The sequence below is a fragment of the Canis aureus genome, chromosome 8 (genome assembly GCF_053574225.1).
Source record: "Canis aureus isolate CA01 chromosome 8, VMU_Caureus_v.1.0, whole genome shotgun sequence".
NCBI lineage: Eukaryota > Metazoa > Chordata > Mammalia > Carnivora > Canidae > Canis > Canis aureus.
In genome coordinates, this window is record NC_135618.1 from 58794531 (window position 1) to 58811906 (window position 17376).

The window sequence follows — 17376 nt, forward strand, 5'->3', positions numbered from 1 at the left end:
GGCAGAGAGAGCAGAGAGATTTCCTTCAAGTGTGACATTTCAGTTGAAACCTGATGGGAAAAGCATTGCAGGCAGAGGGACCAGCATGCACAGATGCCATGAGGCTGGGCTTGTTTAAGGAGACAGTGCAGGCACAGCATGAGTGACGGGGGAGTGTGGAACAAGGGGCAGTGGGGCAGACTAGACCATGAAACCTGGCAAGGGTGAGCGTGGACGGTTGGATCTCATTCCAAAGGCATTGCTTTTACACATAGAATGAGCATGTAAATCATCTCCATGGTTATGTAGAAGCAAAATTATCGGAGGGCAGCAGGACAAAGTCAGGCCCCTAAGCCAACCCCTGCTCTATTCACCAGGTGTGTGTTCACCTGTGGGTCCAGGCTGCAGATTCAACAGCCTCCCTCAAAGAACAAAATCTTGCTTCTATGTGCCACTTCTATACCAAAAACCTACCTTTAAGAAATACACATGATTCATAAAAGCAGTGAGAATATTGTCCAGGAAACATCCCTCTGGTGGTGTTGCCTGTTTCTATGTCCTTCTTTGCTCATAAAGAAAGGACAGGTAAGGAGCAAAGGGTCACTTTGTTTCACATCTTGGCTACAAAAGTCCAACAATATATTGGAAATTCTGTCTTCTTGGGGGGAAAAATAAGAAGCCCTTCTTTATGGACTAACCCAATGACCTTGTTTCCTACTTAGTCCCTAGAAGTGGGATTTTACAGTAGGCAGAATTGTGGTGTTGACTTTACTGCCTTCAACACCCACCTCCCCCCCCCCCCCCCCCCCCCACACACACACACACTTCTGAATCAACAGAACGGTCCCTTGCTTAGGATCTGGGCACATGTCTGTGCAAACAGCCATTGTCTTTCTTAGTCTGGGGGGCTGGTCAGTAGCCAAGTTGAGTCTGTTACAGTCCTAGCCAGGCCCCCTATCAGAGAATGTGTGGCCACCCTGCACGCGGGAAGTGCGGTAGTTCCCTTCTTCTCCCTTGGCCACTTGGTACTTCCCGTTAAATGAACATATATTCCTTCCTTTGCAAGCTCCCAAGCTCCCTGCAGCACAAGGCAGCCTGCCCCTCACGAGCTATTAAAGCTCCCATTAGCATTCTTGTGTGCACGCGTGCTCTGAATCAGCATCGCCCTGCTCTTGCCAGCGCTTCATTTTCTCCACCGTGAGTGCTTGATTGTATTTCTTTCTTTCCTTTTTTTCTCCCCATCTTGAGGGGGCACACTGTAAGGCTTCACAGTCAATTTCCCCTCGGAGTTATTTTCCTGCTAAGTGAAAGAGTAAAATGGTGACGTCGGTTTTCGGCCACGGCAGAAGCCGTAAGAGATGCAATCTGAACGGTAGAGGGGGGGAAAAAGGCGTGTGGCTAAATATACTCAGCCACCTCACACTGTTTGCAAGCGCAGCTCTGAAATGGAGCAAAAGGAAATGTGTGCCGGCGTGTGTACTTTGCATCTGACCTTCACTGTTGAAGCACACCAGCCTTTCCGCCTTCAATCGTACCCTTAGTGATCTTCAATTTCTTGGCGGCTCCGAGTTCACAGACAGGCATGCCGCAGACATGCTCGGTTGGCCTCCGGCCCATTGACGTGCATGGTGCTTTTGAAAAGAATTACTAGTTGACATTTAAGAATCAGGAGATTCCATGTCAAAATGTGAATTTGGGGCTTGTCTTGAGAAATACGAACATTTGGGAGCCCCATCTTACACGACAGCGGCAGCTGGAGCTGAGGAGTAGCCGCCCCCGTAGACAAGTGTGTGCACTGCGTGAGCCCTGGTCTCTATTCCAGATCCTGGGCACTGTTCTATACACTGAAGATAAAACAGACAATACCAGTAGGTATCATATACCAGCAGGTGATAGGGTTTATCGGAGAAAGGGCTGGAGAAAGACGGGCAGGGGTCATGTTCTATACAAGGCAGAGCCTTCTCATTGATGAGGTGCTATGTGAGCAGTTCTCGAGAAAGCCAGGGAGTGAGCCATGTGGAGAAGAGCATGCCAGGCATGGGAGCAGCAGGTGTGGAGGCCCCAAGGCAGGAGGACAGGTGTGTCTAGGCTCCAGTGTGTCTGGGAGCTGGGTGAGCAAGCGGGTAAGGAAAAAGAGGTAAGGCCAAGGCTCAGATGGCCCAGGGCTTTGAGGCCCTTTACTATAGTAAAGATGAAGGATTCTACTTTGAGTCAGAGGGGAAGCCACCGTAGGGTTTTGAGCAGCTTTGGAACTCCTGTGAAAGGAGGACACCTCTTTCCAGAGAGTTCTGCCAAAGTGCTGGGTCTAGTCATGTTGGGCTTTGTGTTGCAGTGGATAATAGGGCCCCATTTATGTATCAGGAATGAGACAAAGTGCACACTTTTTTCTATTAGTAAGATGTCTTTTTTTTTCCCCTGATAATGCACAGTCTATATGAAAAAATTCAACTGATACAAAGAAAATAAATCTTTTCATAATCCCACTGCCCCAGAGATCAGAGATGGATACACCCATCCAGAATACAGATTTCTCTTTTTTAAAATATTTTATTTATTTGAGAGAGAGTGAGAGAGAGAGAGTGAGCATGAGTTGGGGAGGGGCAGAGGGCGAGGGAGAAGCAGACTCCCCACTGAGCAGGAAGCCTGACTTGAGGACTCCCAGGACCTCTGGATCATGACCTGAGCCAAAGGCAGATGCTTAACCAACTGAGCCACCCACATGCCCCTAGACTAAAGATTTCTTGTATTCGTTATATGCATGTGTTGATTATATCCAAGTAGAGGTAGTTCATCTGGAATGTTCCAGTCCTGGCCCATTCCCAGTCATTGGAAGTACCCAAATTTAGGTATCTTCTCTGAGTTTCCCTCTATTTTATGGACCCTGGAGTGGGGTGAACGGTGATCTGCCTGCAATTGCAGTTCAGTGTTTTAAAGTCATTGTTACTTGCTAACACATATGCACAATTAAACACCAGTCCCGAGCTGTGTGCCCCCATCATATCTGCCACACGTGGACTCTGCCGAGGCCCATGATGGCTCCCCCACCTGTGGGTACGGCAAAGATTCTATTGTGCCATCGCTGGCCAAGCATCCCCCAGTGGAGCAGCCTGCCCCTCTTCTGGTCCCCAGCAGAGCCTGGCAGCATGTCCCTTTAGCCCTCCTTCATTCATGCCAATGGTGAGGCTTAAAAAATGAAGGATCGTTTTTAGGGCCATCCCATTGTTTGGGTACTTCTGTTTTAGATGGCCATATAAATAACTTCTGAGTAAGCACTATTTTTTTTAAGATATTTATTTATTTATTTATTTATTTATTTATTTATTTATTTATTTATTTATCTGAGAGAGAGAGAGAGAGCAGGGGGAAGGTCAGAGGGAATGGGAGAGAGAGAATCCCAAGCAGACCTCGTTGAGCATGGAGCCTGACTCAGGGATCCAGCCTATGACCCTGAGATCATGACCTGAGCCAAAACCGAAGGTTGGACACTTAACCAACTGAGCCACCCTGGTGCCTCACCTTTAGTTTTTGTTATTTTCACATAGATGTGATTATATACCATCCACACTATTTTGACAATCCCACCTTTTTTTATTCAAGATGTGGTGGCCACATCTCCACACAGGTACTCAGTTGGTACTCACTCAGCCAGTGCTAAGGTTGTTAGTGGCCTGAGTTTGAGTTCCAGTCCATTTACTTAGCATGTGTGTGCCGTGGTATGGGTGAGGCAGGGATGGGTTTGACAAGATCAGCCTTGGGAGCAAGATCAGAGGGTGACAGTGAGGAGAGAGACAGGAAGCATGGAGACTAACAGAGGGAACGAGGGACCCCAGCCTCGTCTTCAGGGACAGAAGTTGCTTTTCTCACACCCATTCTGTCTGCTTGTCCCCAGGGCACCAAGTATTCCACTGACAGACTTCCATCCTTCCAACCACCCTGTGATTTTAACTTCTCCCTTCTAAACGCACACGGATGCTCAGACCCTGCAAGCAGTACAGACAAAGAAAGGATCCTCTTAACTATTCAGGATGTAATGGTAAGATGGATTTCACCTTGTAACCCCACAAAGGGCCAGGGTCTCTGCCATAGCCAAGCAGTTGGGTGGTAGGATGGGCCCCTAGAGAGCATCTTCATCTACACCTGGGAAGATGATGCAGATAACAGCAGGATTTGGCTTTAACAAAAACCTCAGGCCCACCCACTAGATTTAAAATAACATTCATGGGATTTGACTTAATGATATATTTTTTTAAGATAGTAGAAACTCAAAAAAAAAAAAAAAAGATAGTAGAAGCTCATATTAAGTGAATACCTAAAAATTGCTATGCACTATGTTGAGTGCATAACATCCATTCTTGCATTAACCCTGTGAGTTGGGATCCCTGGGTGGCGCAGCGGTTTGGCGCCTGCCTTTGGCCCAGGGCGCGATCCTGGAGACCCGGGATCGAATCCCACATCGGGCTCCCGGTGCATGGAGCCTGCTTCTTCCTCTGCCTGTGTCTCTGCCTCTCTCTCTCTCTCTCTGTGACTATCATAAATAAATAAAAAAAAAAAAAAAAAAAAAAAACCCTGTGAGTTAAGTGCTAGGTGTTTTCTTTCCTTTTTTTTTTTTTTTTTTAAGATTTTATTTAATTATTTGGGAAAGGGAGAGGGTGTGAGAGAGAGCAGCAGGGAGGAGGGGGAGAGGGAGAAGCAGACTCCCCACTGAGCAGGGAGCCAAATGTGGGATTCAATCCCAGGACCCTGGATCATGACCCAAGCCAGAGACAGACACATAACCAACTGAGCCATGTAGGCACCCAAATGCTAGGGTGCTTTGAGAGAGGCGTTCTTGAGAGAATTTGCATTCTCATTTTGTAGTTTGGGGAAACTGAGAAGCAGGGAAAGGATGATGCTCACCCAGGCCTCGGAGGAACCCAGACTGGAAACCTGTACCCCATGACTCCTTGTTCCTTGCAATTAACGATCATGGGCTGAGAATCACACTGAGCTGCTTTTTGCTCCCCAGAGCACCCAGTTCTCTGTACGGGCACTGTCTGTTATGAGCGTGATTGAGGTTCTGCCTAGAAGCAAAGTGCTGAGAGGTAGCCATCTACCAGCTGTGCTTAGGATCGAGAAGACCTCTCCTCTGCCAAGTATCTCCTCAATGAACCCATAGCTGGGAACATTGATGGAAAGGTGTTTTTTTAAAAATGAAATCCGATGAGGAAAAAAACAGACAAAGCCAGATTGAGGAATTACCTGCTGGCCTGGAGTCTTCAAAACTATCCATGGCATGAGAAAGACTATTCCAGATAAAAGAGGCTAACAAGATACCAGTTATGCTGCATGAGATGCAAGGGACAGGGTGATGTGTGTGTGTGTGGGGGGGGGGGGGGTAATTGCCCTAAATGTAAGGATGGTTTTGAAAATTTGAAAATTCACTATATTAGATAATAATATTGTATTGATGTTAAATTTCCTGAATTTGATGATTATATTGTGTTTGTGTAAGAGAAGGTCTTTGTTTTCAGGTCTTCTCAGAATTGGTGAAGAACCAGTGAATGTAGGTGAAGGGTGTTTGGGTATTTATTATACCCTTCCTTAATACTATTCTGCTATGTTTTCTGTGGGTTTTACCTTTTTTTTTTTTTTTCAAAATAAAAAGTGTTTTTTTTTCTTTTTAAGCTAGCACATTAAGGAGGAGATACTCTGCTTCAATAGAGCTAAGCATCAGCAGAGAAAGAAATAAAGAAAAGTTTAAAAGGAGACCTAGTTGAAGAAGCTTAGTAGGATTGTAATGTCAACTTCCCAATTGTGCTGTGGTGCTTTAATTATGCAAAGTGTTACCATGGGGAAATTGGATGAAGGGTTCATGGGCTGTCTCTCTCTGTTGTTTCCTACAAACAGCATACGAAATCTATAATAAGCACAACATAAAAAGTAAAAACCCACCTGTGAATGGTACCAAGACAAAGAAAGGCATAGATGAGTGGCACCTGGGTGGCTCAGTAGTTGAGCATCTGCCTTCGGCTCAGGTTGTGATCCCGGGGTCCTGGGATCGAGTCTTATTTCTCCCTCTGCATATGTCTCTGCCTCTCTCAGTGTTTCTCATGAATAAATAAATAAAATCTAAAAACAAAAAAAGGTAAAAGCTAAGTAAAAGAAACCGGTCCTACCTTCAGAGGCTCAGATTCTGATCCTGGGTTTGGGCTCAGGCATGTTTTTGTTTCGTTCTGTTTTTAAGCACCAAAATACATGAATGTATTTTGCAGCAATATTTTAGAACCAGTTTTAAGAAAAGAGAGAGCTGTGGATCTCAAAATTTGATATGCACAAGAATCAATTAGGATATTTGTTTAAAATGCATATTTTAGATCTAATTTTGAAACTAACAGAATTTGTATCTAGGAGAGTATAGTTTTTAACACAAGAACTCCCAGTGATTCTGAATCAGAAGGCTTGAAGACTTCAGTTTACCTCATATGAAAGGAAAGTTTTGGAGATAATTTGGACTTTGTGGGTTGGATCTGGAGACTATAAAAGAAAGGAATTTTAAAATTCAAGTTAGAATCTCTTCTTCCTCATACAAAATTAAGATAACTATAAAGTAAAAAACAAAATAAACAACAAAAATCCAGAAGGTTCACAAAAGCCAGAAAGGGATGGGAGAGAGCTTGGCACTGTCCTCAAAAACCATATCCTCAAAACTTGGGTGACTTCTGGGAACTTGGGTGATAGAGGATGTTACTTAAAATAGTAAATAAAAGATATAAAACGGTAAGAGTTCCGACAGCATCTCCTTTATTACAGATCAACTTCTATCCAGAACATTGACCATTAGTATCAAGGAAAGACCAAATTATGTTTTAAGAAGACAAGAAAGCCCTAATACATTTTAGAAATATTTTCTTTCTTTGTTTTTTAAGATTTTATTTATTTATTTTACAAAAGGAGAAAGTATGCATGAAAGAGAGAGAGAGAGCACTCTCTCTTAGTGAGGTGGGAAGGGGCAGAAAGAGAGGGAGAAGCAGACTCCGCATTGAGCAGGGAGGCCAATGTGGGGCTTGATCCCAGGACTCCCAGATCAGGATCTGAGAGCCTCTAAGGCAGACACTTAACCAACTGAGTCACCTGGGCACCCCTAGAAATATTTTCATAGAAAATTATTTTATTTAGGTTTTTGACAATTTAAAGAGGTGAATTTTAGATAAATAGAAAAGTAATTTTGTGTTATTAAAACATTATTAAGAAAATGAATATGAATGCTTCATATTTGGTTTTTCTCACTTTGGTCACATTCAAAATATATTTCAAACTAGAAGAAAAAAACAATCCAGAGAAAATAGGGGCATGTGGGAAAGGAATTATTAGTTATGACTTGAAAAAATTAAGCTGGATTTTAAGATGAGTAGAAATATAGTCATGAATAGAAGTGGGTGTGGCCATCGGGGAGGTCCTGGACCCGGGACTGCAAGAGCTGGCTTTGACTCATAGATGTGTCTCATTGGCTGGCCTTGTATTTTGCTGTGGTTGTCATTGTTGCTGTTATATTTTATTTTAATTCCAGTATAGTTAAGTGCAATGTTATATTAGTTTCAGGTGTACAATATAGTGATTGAACAATTCTGTGCATGACTCAGTGCTCATCACAATAAGTGTACTCTTAATCCCCTTCACCTGTTTTCCCCCCTACCCCTACTCCCTCCCCTCTTGTGACCATCTGGTTTTCTCTATAGTTTTTGGTTTCTCTCTCTTTTTTTTTTTCTTTGTTTTGTTTCTTAAATTCCACATGAGTCAGTCACATGGTATTTGTCTTTCACTAACTGACTTATTTTACTTAACATAATGCTCTCTAGCTCCATCCATGTTGTTGCAAATGACAGGATTTCATTCTTTTTTTGGCTGAGTAATATTCCATTGTGTTATATGTCACAACATCTTTAGCCATTTATCATGGGACACTTGGGCTGCCTCCATAATTTGGCTATTATGAATAATGCTGTAATAAACATGGATTTCCCTGATGATCAGTGATGTTGAACATCTTTTGATGTGCCTGTTGGCCATCTGGATGTCTTTAGAGAAGTTTCTGTTCATGTCTTCTGCCCATTTTTAATTGGATTATTTGTTTTTTTGTTGTTGTGTAAGTCCTTTACATTTTGGATACTAATCCTTGGGATATCTTCTAATAATGGGATATCTTCTCCCTTTCAGTACATTGTCTTTTCGTTTGCTTATTGTTTCCTTTGCTGTGCAGAAGCTTTTTGTGTTTTTTTTTTTTAAGATTTTTTTTTTTATTTTATTGAAAAAGAGAGAGCACAGAAGAGGGGCAGAGGAGAGGAAGGAATACTCCTTGTTCAGTAGGGAGCTTGGCGTAGGGCTCAATCCCAGGACCCTGACCCTATGACCTGAGCCAAAATCAAGAGTCGGATGCTTAACCGACTGAGCTACCCAGGCGCCCCAGAAGCTTTTCATTTTAATGTAGTCCTGGTAGCTTTTGTTTCCCTTGCCTCAGGAGATATATCTAGAAAAATGTTACTATGGCCAATATCAGAGGCATTACTACCTGTGCTCTCTTTTAGGATTTTTATGCCTTCAACTCCTTTATCTGTTTGAGTTTATTTTTGTATATGGTGTAAGAAAAGGGTCTGTTTAATTCTTTTGCATGTAGCTTTCCAGTTTTCTCAACACCATTTGTTGAAGAGACTGTCTTTTTCCCATTGCACATTCTTGCCTACTTGCTGAAGATTAATTGACCATATAATTGTGTGTTTATTTCTGGGCTCCCTATTCTGTGTCATTGATCTATATGTCTGTTTTTGTGCCACTACCATACTGCTTTGATTACTATAGCTTTGTAGTATATCTGGAAATCTGGGAATGTGATACCGCCAGTTTTGTTCATCTTTTTCTAGATCACGTTGGCTATTTGGGATCTTTCATGGTTCCACACAAATTTAAGGATTATTTGTTCTTTCTGTGAAAAATGCTGTTGGCATTTTGATAGGCATTGCATTAAATCTGTAGATTGCTTTTGGGGTAGTGTGGACATTTTAACAGGGTCTGTTCTTCCAATCCATGAGCATAGACTATCTTTCCATTTGTTTGTGTCATCTTCAAGCTCTTTCATCAGTGCTGTATAGTTTTCAGAGTACAGATCTTTCACTTCTTTGGTTATGTTTATTCCTAGGTATTTTATTCTTTTTGGTATCATTGTAAGTGGAATTGCTAAATTCTCTTTCTGCTACCTCATTATTAGTGCTTAGAAATGCAACAAATTTCTGTACATTGATTTTTGTATCCTGTGACTTTACTGAATTCATTAATCAGTTCTAGTTGTATTTTAGTGCAGTTTTTAGAGATTTCTATATATAGTATAATGTTGTTTGCAGATAGTGAAAGTTTGACTTCTTCCTTGCTGATTTAGATGCCTTTTCTTTCCTTTTCTTTTCTTTTCTTTCTTTTCTTTTCTTTTTTCTTTCCTTTCCTTTCCTTTCTTCTCTTTTCCTTTTCTTTCTTTCTCTTTCTCTTTCTTTCTTTCTTTCTTTCTTTCTTTCTTTCTTTCTTTCTTTCTTTCTTTCCTTCCTTCCTTCCTTCCTTCCTTCCTTCCTTCCTTCCTTCCTTCCTTCCTTCCTTCTTTCTTTCTTTCTTTCTTTCTTTCTTTCTTTCTTTCTTTCTTTCTTTCTTTCTTTCTTTCTTCTTTCTTTCCTTGTCCAACTGCTGTGGCTAGGACTTGAATACTATATTGAATAAAACCTGTGAGAGTGGGCATCCTTTCTCTATAGTTTCCTTGTCTTGATTCTGACCTTAGGGGGAAAGCTCTCAGTTTTTCATCTTAGTATGATGTTAGCCATGAGTTTTTCATATATGGCCTTTATTATGTTGAGGTATGTCCCCTCTAAACCTACTTTGTTGATGGTTTTTTTTTTTTATCATGAATGGATATTGTACTTTGCCACATGTTTTCTATGTCCATTTCTATGGTCAATTGAAATGACCATATGGTTTTCATCCTTTCTCTTGTTGATGTGGTGTATCACATTGATTGTTTTGCAAATATTGAACCACCCTTGCAGCCCAGAAATAAATACCAGTTGATCATGGTGCATGATTTCTTTAATGTATTGTTGGATTTAGTTTGCTGATATTTTGTTGAGGATTTTTGCAACCATGTTTATCAGTGACATTGATCTATAATTCTCTTTTTTTGTAGCATATTTATCTGGTTTTGGTGTCAGGATAATACTGGCCTCATAGAATGAATTTTGAAGTTTTCCTTCCTCTTCTAATTTTTGGAATAGTTTGAGGACAGTAGATATTATCTCTTCTTTAAATGTTTGGTAGAATTCACCTGTGAAGCCATCTGACCCTAAGCTTTTGTCTGTTGGGAGTTTTTTTTTTTTTTTTTTTTTGATTACTGATTCAATTTCATTACTGGTTTCTATCCTGTTCAAATTTTCTATTTCTTTCTTCAGTTTTGGGAGGTTATATGTTTCTAGGAATTCATCAGTTTCTTCTAGGTTGTCCAATTTGTGGGCATATAATTTTGTACAATAGTCTCTTATAATCCTTTGTGTTTTGGTGATGTTTGTTATTTTCTTTCATTTATGATTTTGTTTGAATTCTCTCTCTCCATCTCTGTCTCTGTCTCTGTCTCTCAATGAGTCTGGCTAGGTTTATCAGTTTAGTTATTTTTTCAAAGAATCAGCTCCTGATTTGTTCTATTGTTTTTTTAAGTTTCTATTTCATTTATTTCTGTTCTAATCTTTATTATTCCCTTCCTTCTATTGGTTGGGGTTTTGTTTGTTCTTTTTCTAGCTCCTTTAGGTACAAAGTTAAGTTGTTTTTTTCTGGTTTTTTTTTTTTTTTTTTTTTTGAGATTTTTTTCTTGCTTCTTGAGGTAGGCCTGTATTGTTATAAACTTCCCTCTTAGAACAGCTTTTGCTGCATCCCAAGGATTTTGGACCATTGTGTTTTCAATTTAATTTGCTTCCATGTATTTTTTTATTTCTATTTTGATTTCTTGGTTGATTCATTCATTTTTAGTAGCATGTTACTTAATCTTAATGTATTTGTGTGCTTTTCAGATTTTTTTCTTGTGGTTGATTTCTAGTTTCATGGTGTTGTGGTCAGAAAAGATGCATGGTATGACTTCAGTCTTTTTGAATTCATTGAAACTTGTTTTGTGGCCTAATATGGATTTATTCTGGAGAATGTTCCATGTTGCATTTGAAAAGAATGTGTATTCTGCTGTTTTAGGATAGAATGTTCTGAATATATCTGTTAGACCCATCTGGTCCAATATGTCATTCAAAGTCACTGTTTCCTTGTTGATTTTCTGTTTAGAAGATCTATCCATTGACATAAATGTGGTGTTAAAGTCCCCTACTATTATTGTATTACTATTGATTACTTCCTTTCTGTTTGTTGTTACCTGCTTTATGTATTTGGATCCTCCTATGTTGGGTATGTAAATATTTACAATTGTTATATCTTCTTGATGGATTGTTCCCTTTATGATTAAATAGTGTCCTTCTTTGTCTCTGTTATGTCTTTGTTTTAAAGTCTATTTTGTCTGATATAAGTATCGCTATCCCAGCTTTATTTTCACTTCCGTTTGCATGATAAATGCTTTTCCATCCCTTTCCCTTCAATCTGCATGTATCTTTATGTCTGTAATGAGTCTCGTGTAAGCAGCATATGGATGGGTCTTGTTTTTTTATCCACTCTAACATCCTATGTCTTTTGATTGGAGCATTTGTTCCAAAGTACTTATTGATAGGTATTTACTTATTACTATGCTATCATACTTTGTATTCTTTTATTTTGTGAATCCCTTGATTTTTATAGATATACTTAATTTTACTGCTTTTGCACTTCTTACGTTTCTGACTCCTACTTAGGGTCTTTCCTTTCCATTCAAAGAGTCCTCTTTAACATTTTTCATAAGGCTGGTTTAGTGGTCATGAATTTCTTTAACTTTTATCTAGGAAACTATCTCTCCTTCTATGAATGATAGCCTTGCTGGATAGAGTGTTCCTGGTTGCAGGTTTTGTTTTGTTTTGAGCACTTTGAATATACCATGCCACTCCTGGCCTACTAAGTCTATGCAGAGAAATCTGCTGGAAGCCTTTTGGGATTTCCCTTGTATATGACTGTTTTCTCTTGCTCCTTTTAAAATTCTCTCTTTATTAGTATTTTTGCAATTTTAATTACTGTATGTCTTGATGTGAACCTCATTGAGTTGATTTTGTTGGGTACTCTCTGTGCCTCCTGGATCTGGATTTCTGTTTCCTTCTCCAGATTTCAGTTATCGTTTCTACAGATAAATTTTCTTTCTCCTCTTCTGGGATCCCTATAATACAAACATTATGCTTGATGTTGTCACTGAGTTCCCTTAATCTATTTTCTCTTTTAGAGAGAGAGAGTGCATGCATGCTCTCAGGGGTGGGGAAGGTCAGAGGGAGAGAGAATCTTGGGGCTTGGTCCCAGAACCCTGAGATCATGACATGAGCCAAAATCAAGAGTCATCAGCTTAACCAACTGAGCTACCCAGGTGGCCCTATTTTCATTTTTTGTTACAATTTTTTTTCTCTCTCTCCTGTTCAGCTTGATTGCTTTCCATTACTCTGACCTCTAGGTCACTGATCTGTTCTACTTCCTCTAGCTTACTATTCATTCCTTCTAGGGTATTTTTCATTTAAGGTATGGAGTTCTTCTCTAATGGTTCATTTTTATGTTTTCTCTTTATTGAATCTCACTGAAGTCTTCCACTCTTTAAGTCCAGTGAGTATCTTTAGAACCATTACTTTAAATTCTCTATCAGGTATGTTATTTATCTTTGTTTTATTTAGATCCCTTTCTGTGATTTTGTCCCATTCTTTCATTTGGGACATATTCTTCTGTCTCTTCATTTTGTCTAACTCTCCGTGTCTCTTTCTATATGTTAGGAAAGTCAGCTACATCTCCTGGTCTTGAGAGTAGTGGCCTTATGAAGAAGAGGTCCTATAGTGGCCTGCAGTGCAATGTCCCCTGTTTTCTAGAACCTCAGAGGTGTCTCCCATGTGTGTTGCATGTGCCCGACTGTTGTAGCTGAGCCACTGTTCCTGTCAGTCCAGTCATTTTCAGTGGCTTTCCTTGCCCAGTTAGGGCAGTGTTTGGTCACTGTGTTGTTAGTGGGCCAGTCTGGGGACACCTTGGACTTGAGTTGAGTCAGACCAGCCATTTGCCAGAGATGCAGTAGCCCCAAACTATGGGGTACTTTCCCTGTGTTGCCCCCTGAGAAACTTTTGTTGGTGGGCGGGGCTTGCAGTCAGACCAAATGTCTGCTCCAGCCTACTGCTGGAACCATAGTTGGGTAGGTATATGTAATTATCTTCTCTCTCCAGAGCAAGATTCAATTTTAGAGGTACTGGGCCCTGATGGGACTGCTTGCACACTGCCAGGCTTGTGGCATCACTCTGGATGGGCTCTAGCCAAGGGCATATTGGGGAGAGTGTATCCACAGGAGATCTTGGGAGCAGGCACACTGTTAGCAAACCAGGTAGAAAGTGTTGGTGCTATCCTGGTCCCCATAGGTGTCTGTGTGTCTAGGCTGAAGGACAGGTGAGGGAAATGGCACTGGCCAACTCCTGTGTTCCTGGAGTAGTCTACTGAAGATCCCTGCCCCTCCAGCACACACTGTGAGACAAGGAAACAAATGTCCCTCCAGTCTACCCTAAGCATTTTTAAAACTACTGCTTCTATGCTGTATCTCCACAGGGTTGTTTGTTGGGCTGCCTCTCTAAGGGCAAGGTTTCTTCTCAGCCTCTTAGATCTCCCAGAGCCAAGCCACTGATTTTTAAAGTTTCAGGTGTTAAGCCTTACTAATAAAAAGAACTTGTGAGATTTGGCCCCTCTGGTTTTCACAACCAAATGTTATGGGAATGTGTCTTCCTCATGCAAGGTTACCCATGCTTGGGTACCTGGTGTGAGGGTCTGTTTCTGTTTCTTCTGCACACCCGCAATGTCCCATGGACAGCCCCACATGTCCATTTAGCTCCCAACGGCATCTGGGATCATCCTACCTTCTTCTATGTGGCATCTTCTCTACATTTAGCTGTGGAGAGTCTGTTCTGCCATTCTTCAGGTCACTTTCTGGGTTATTTACACTGATGTGGGTGTTATCTAGTTGTATCCATGGGATAAGGTGGGCTTATCCTCCTCTTTTACATCTTCCCTGGAAGATGAATATTCAAATGAATATTTGAATATTTTAAGTGACATAGTGAGGCAGATGGATAACAGCCTTTGGCTTGGGTATCAGGGCATGGCAAGGAATGGTGGGATCTAGGGAATGGTGTTGCCAACCCAGCTTGGCTGTCTTGTGTGGAAACAAGGGCTCAGTGATATCAGATTTTAAGAGAAACCAGGCATCTGAGTTTCTTTGTGTTTGGTTTCTCCAAATTTTTTAATGTTGAATACTAACTCACTATTTTCTATAGATTAAACAAAATATGGCTGGCCAGATTTGGCCTGAGATCACCAGCTTCTGGTTTAGATATCTTTGCCTATTTCTGACAAGAGGAGAAAGAGGTCTTTTCCCTTTCCAGAGGCCCCTGACTTAGCCCCTCTGGTACCCAGAGCCATTGGGGGGCAAGATGCCCTGAATGCACCCAGAGATGCCCACCTAGGCATCTCAGACCAAAGGACAGTGTGACTGATGGCATTAGGCAGGGCCCTGGACAGGAGGGTCAGACAGCACAAAGCCAGCTGTATAGGAATTCTTCATGTGGATGAACAATTCATGTGGAATGATGCTGAACAAGCACTAACTGCCCATGAAGTACAGGTCCAGAAGTGCTAGATGTGGGAATTCTTTCACCTAGTAGAGTGTTTCTATAAGTGAAGACACCAGATGGTATCTGAGTTACTAAAGCATCCTTTTCAGTCTTAGTGAAAGTAAAAAATAACTGACCTCTGAGTCACTACTGGAATAAATAATGCAATTTATTTCTTGTGGTTAGAGCCTACTTAGGTTTTCTTAGATATTTTTACATTATTTTGTATTGTATAATATGGCATCTAATATATGAAATGTTCTCTCCACTTACCTAGCCAAACCATGCCCAGCTTTTATTTTTATTGAGCTTTATTTATTTATTTATATAAAGTATATAAATTTATACTTTATTTATATAAAGTATACTTTATTTCATCATTTACTTATTTATTCACTCCTTCATTTATTGGCTACTATTTCAGTTCATTTCTACTTTTATCTTGATTCTTTCCTTAAACTTTATGGTTTAATTTATTGCTTTGGTTCTCTCCCCACACCCATTTTATGGCCTGGTGTGTTAAGTTAAATGCTTAATTCATCTATCTTCAGTCTTGTTTTCTAATACAAAAATTTTAAGGCTGTAAGTTTTCCTCCGAACACTGCTTTGTCCTCATCCCACAAATTTTTCCATGTGTGTAGTGTTCTATTGTCATTTATTTCTAATTTGTTTGTGATTGGGGAGGGGAGGGAGTTCCCTTTATATATAGGAGAATTCTTACAAATGTTCTAAGTAAATAGCTTTTTTCTCTCTTCTCTCTCTCTCTCTTGCTGTCCTTTTGTGTTAATTTCTAATTTTACTACATTATGATCAGTAATTTGTTTGGTTTCTGGTTTTTGGAAGTTTTTGAGGTTTTGCTTGTGCTCTATAAGATCATTTTTATGACTGCTCCGTGGCATTTCAAAAGAATAATAATTATTCTCCTTTTGGTACAAAGTTCTCAATATATCTGTTAAATCAAGCTATTCACTGAGTTTTTTAACCTGGTGAGTCTTAAAGTATAGTCCCAAACCACCTACATCAGAATTACCTGGGCTGCTTATTAAAAATGTGAAATTTCCCACTCAGGTACAGAATTAGATGGGGGAGAGGGTAGTAGGGTCGTGAATGGAGTGTTTGGAATCTGCATTTTTAATAAGACAGAAAATTGTTATGTTAATTAGCAAACCACTGCAATATATCCTACTTAATTTTGTTTAATCTGGTTGATTTATCTGAACTTGTCAATTTTTCCTTATATTTCTTAGTTGATTTCTTAGTGATTTCAAATCACTATTATTGTGTGCATATATAGTAAAGATGTTTTCTAATAGGTTGTATCTTTTATCCATATGAATAGATCAGTATTGATATCTGTCCCAGTAGGTGTATCTTTTCAATTTGAAGGTTTGTGTCCTTCTTTAGCATTGGAAATTATTATTATTATTATTATCATCATCATCATCATCATCATCATCATCATCATCTTCCATTTTATCTATACTATTCTCTGGAATTTCTGTTGCACAAATATTGGCCCAGATCTGTGCTTTCAACTCTCTTAATTTTTCTTCCACATTTTATTTTTGTCTTTTTATACCGTGTTCTTATATAATTGTTTGGCTTGATTTTCTACAGCATCTTTTATCTGTTTCTGCTATTTAGCTTATCTTTTTTTTTTTTAAGATTTTATTTATTTATTCATGAGAGACAGAGAGAGGCAGAGACAGGGGCAGAGGGAGAAGCAGGCATCTCACAGGGAGCCTGATGCGGCACTCGACCCCAGAACCCCGGGATCATGCCCTGAGCCAAAGACAGACGCTCAGCCACTGAGCCACCCAGGTGTCCCTATTTAGTTTATCTTTTTAAAATGTTAATAAAATTATAACTTTTAGGATATCTAGTTGTTTCTTTTTCATGGATGAAATGTCCTCTTAAATCTCTCTAGGGATGTTAATTTATTAATTTCTTGCATTCTAAAGTCTTCCCCTGTTTGCTCTATTAACTCTCTTTCACTGGGTATTAGTTCTTTGGTTAATTAAATTTGGTGCCTATCTTTTAGGGTGTTGATTTTCCCCAAATGTTTGCTCATTCTTGGTTGTCTGTTCATCTTTGTTTTTTTGTTTGTTTGTTTGTTTGTCTGTTCATCTTTGTATTTGAGAATCCCCCTCCCTCTGCCCATACTATTTGATGTAACATGACCCTGGTGATTGTGGAGTTGGGGTACAACATGCTGTGTACAAGCTGTGTACCTTAGGTATGAGTGCTCCTGCCTACCTTCGGAATATTGACTTCCTAGGGTATTGCCCTGCCTTCCTGCGCCAGTGTCCACACTCTGGGCTTCAGCCTGTGGGTGAGCGCCTCTATAATTAATACACTGGGGAAGGGCCAGCAGTCCTAAAAGCAGCCTCCCAATGAATGCCCCAAGGCTTCCTCTCTCTCCACCTTGACTGTGGACTCAACTGCATACCATTCCTTCTATGGAAAATATTACTACCCGTATTTTGATCTAAAGTTTTCTTTTCTTTTAAGTTATTCATAGATGGGATTCCTTCCCTCTATCTTTTAGGCATTCCTCAAAATTTCTAGTTGGCTGGCAGCATTGTTTGTTGCTTTGTCT

General features: G+C 40.1%; 1 protein-coding gene across 3 annotated transcripts in view; it reads left to right on the forward strand.

Annotated features, from left to right (window-relative positions):
- KATNIP (katanin interacting protein) overlaps positions 1–17376 on the forward strand; it is a 195523-nt gene that overhangs the window by 73276 nt on the left and 104871 nt on the right. For 2 of the 3 annotated variants that reach the window (XM_077907115.1, XM_077907117.1), the window contains one exon: positions 3869–4012. The exons of the other annotated variant lie outside the window; for it this stretch is intronic. In XM_077907115.1, the coding sequence (XP_077763241.1) occupies positions 3869–4012 (144 nt within the window). The remainder of the gene's footprint in view (positions 1–3868; positions 4013–17376) is intronic. 3 annotated transcript variants of the gene reach the window in all.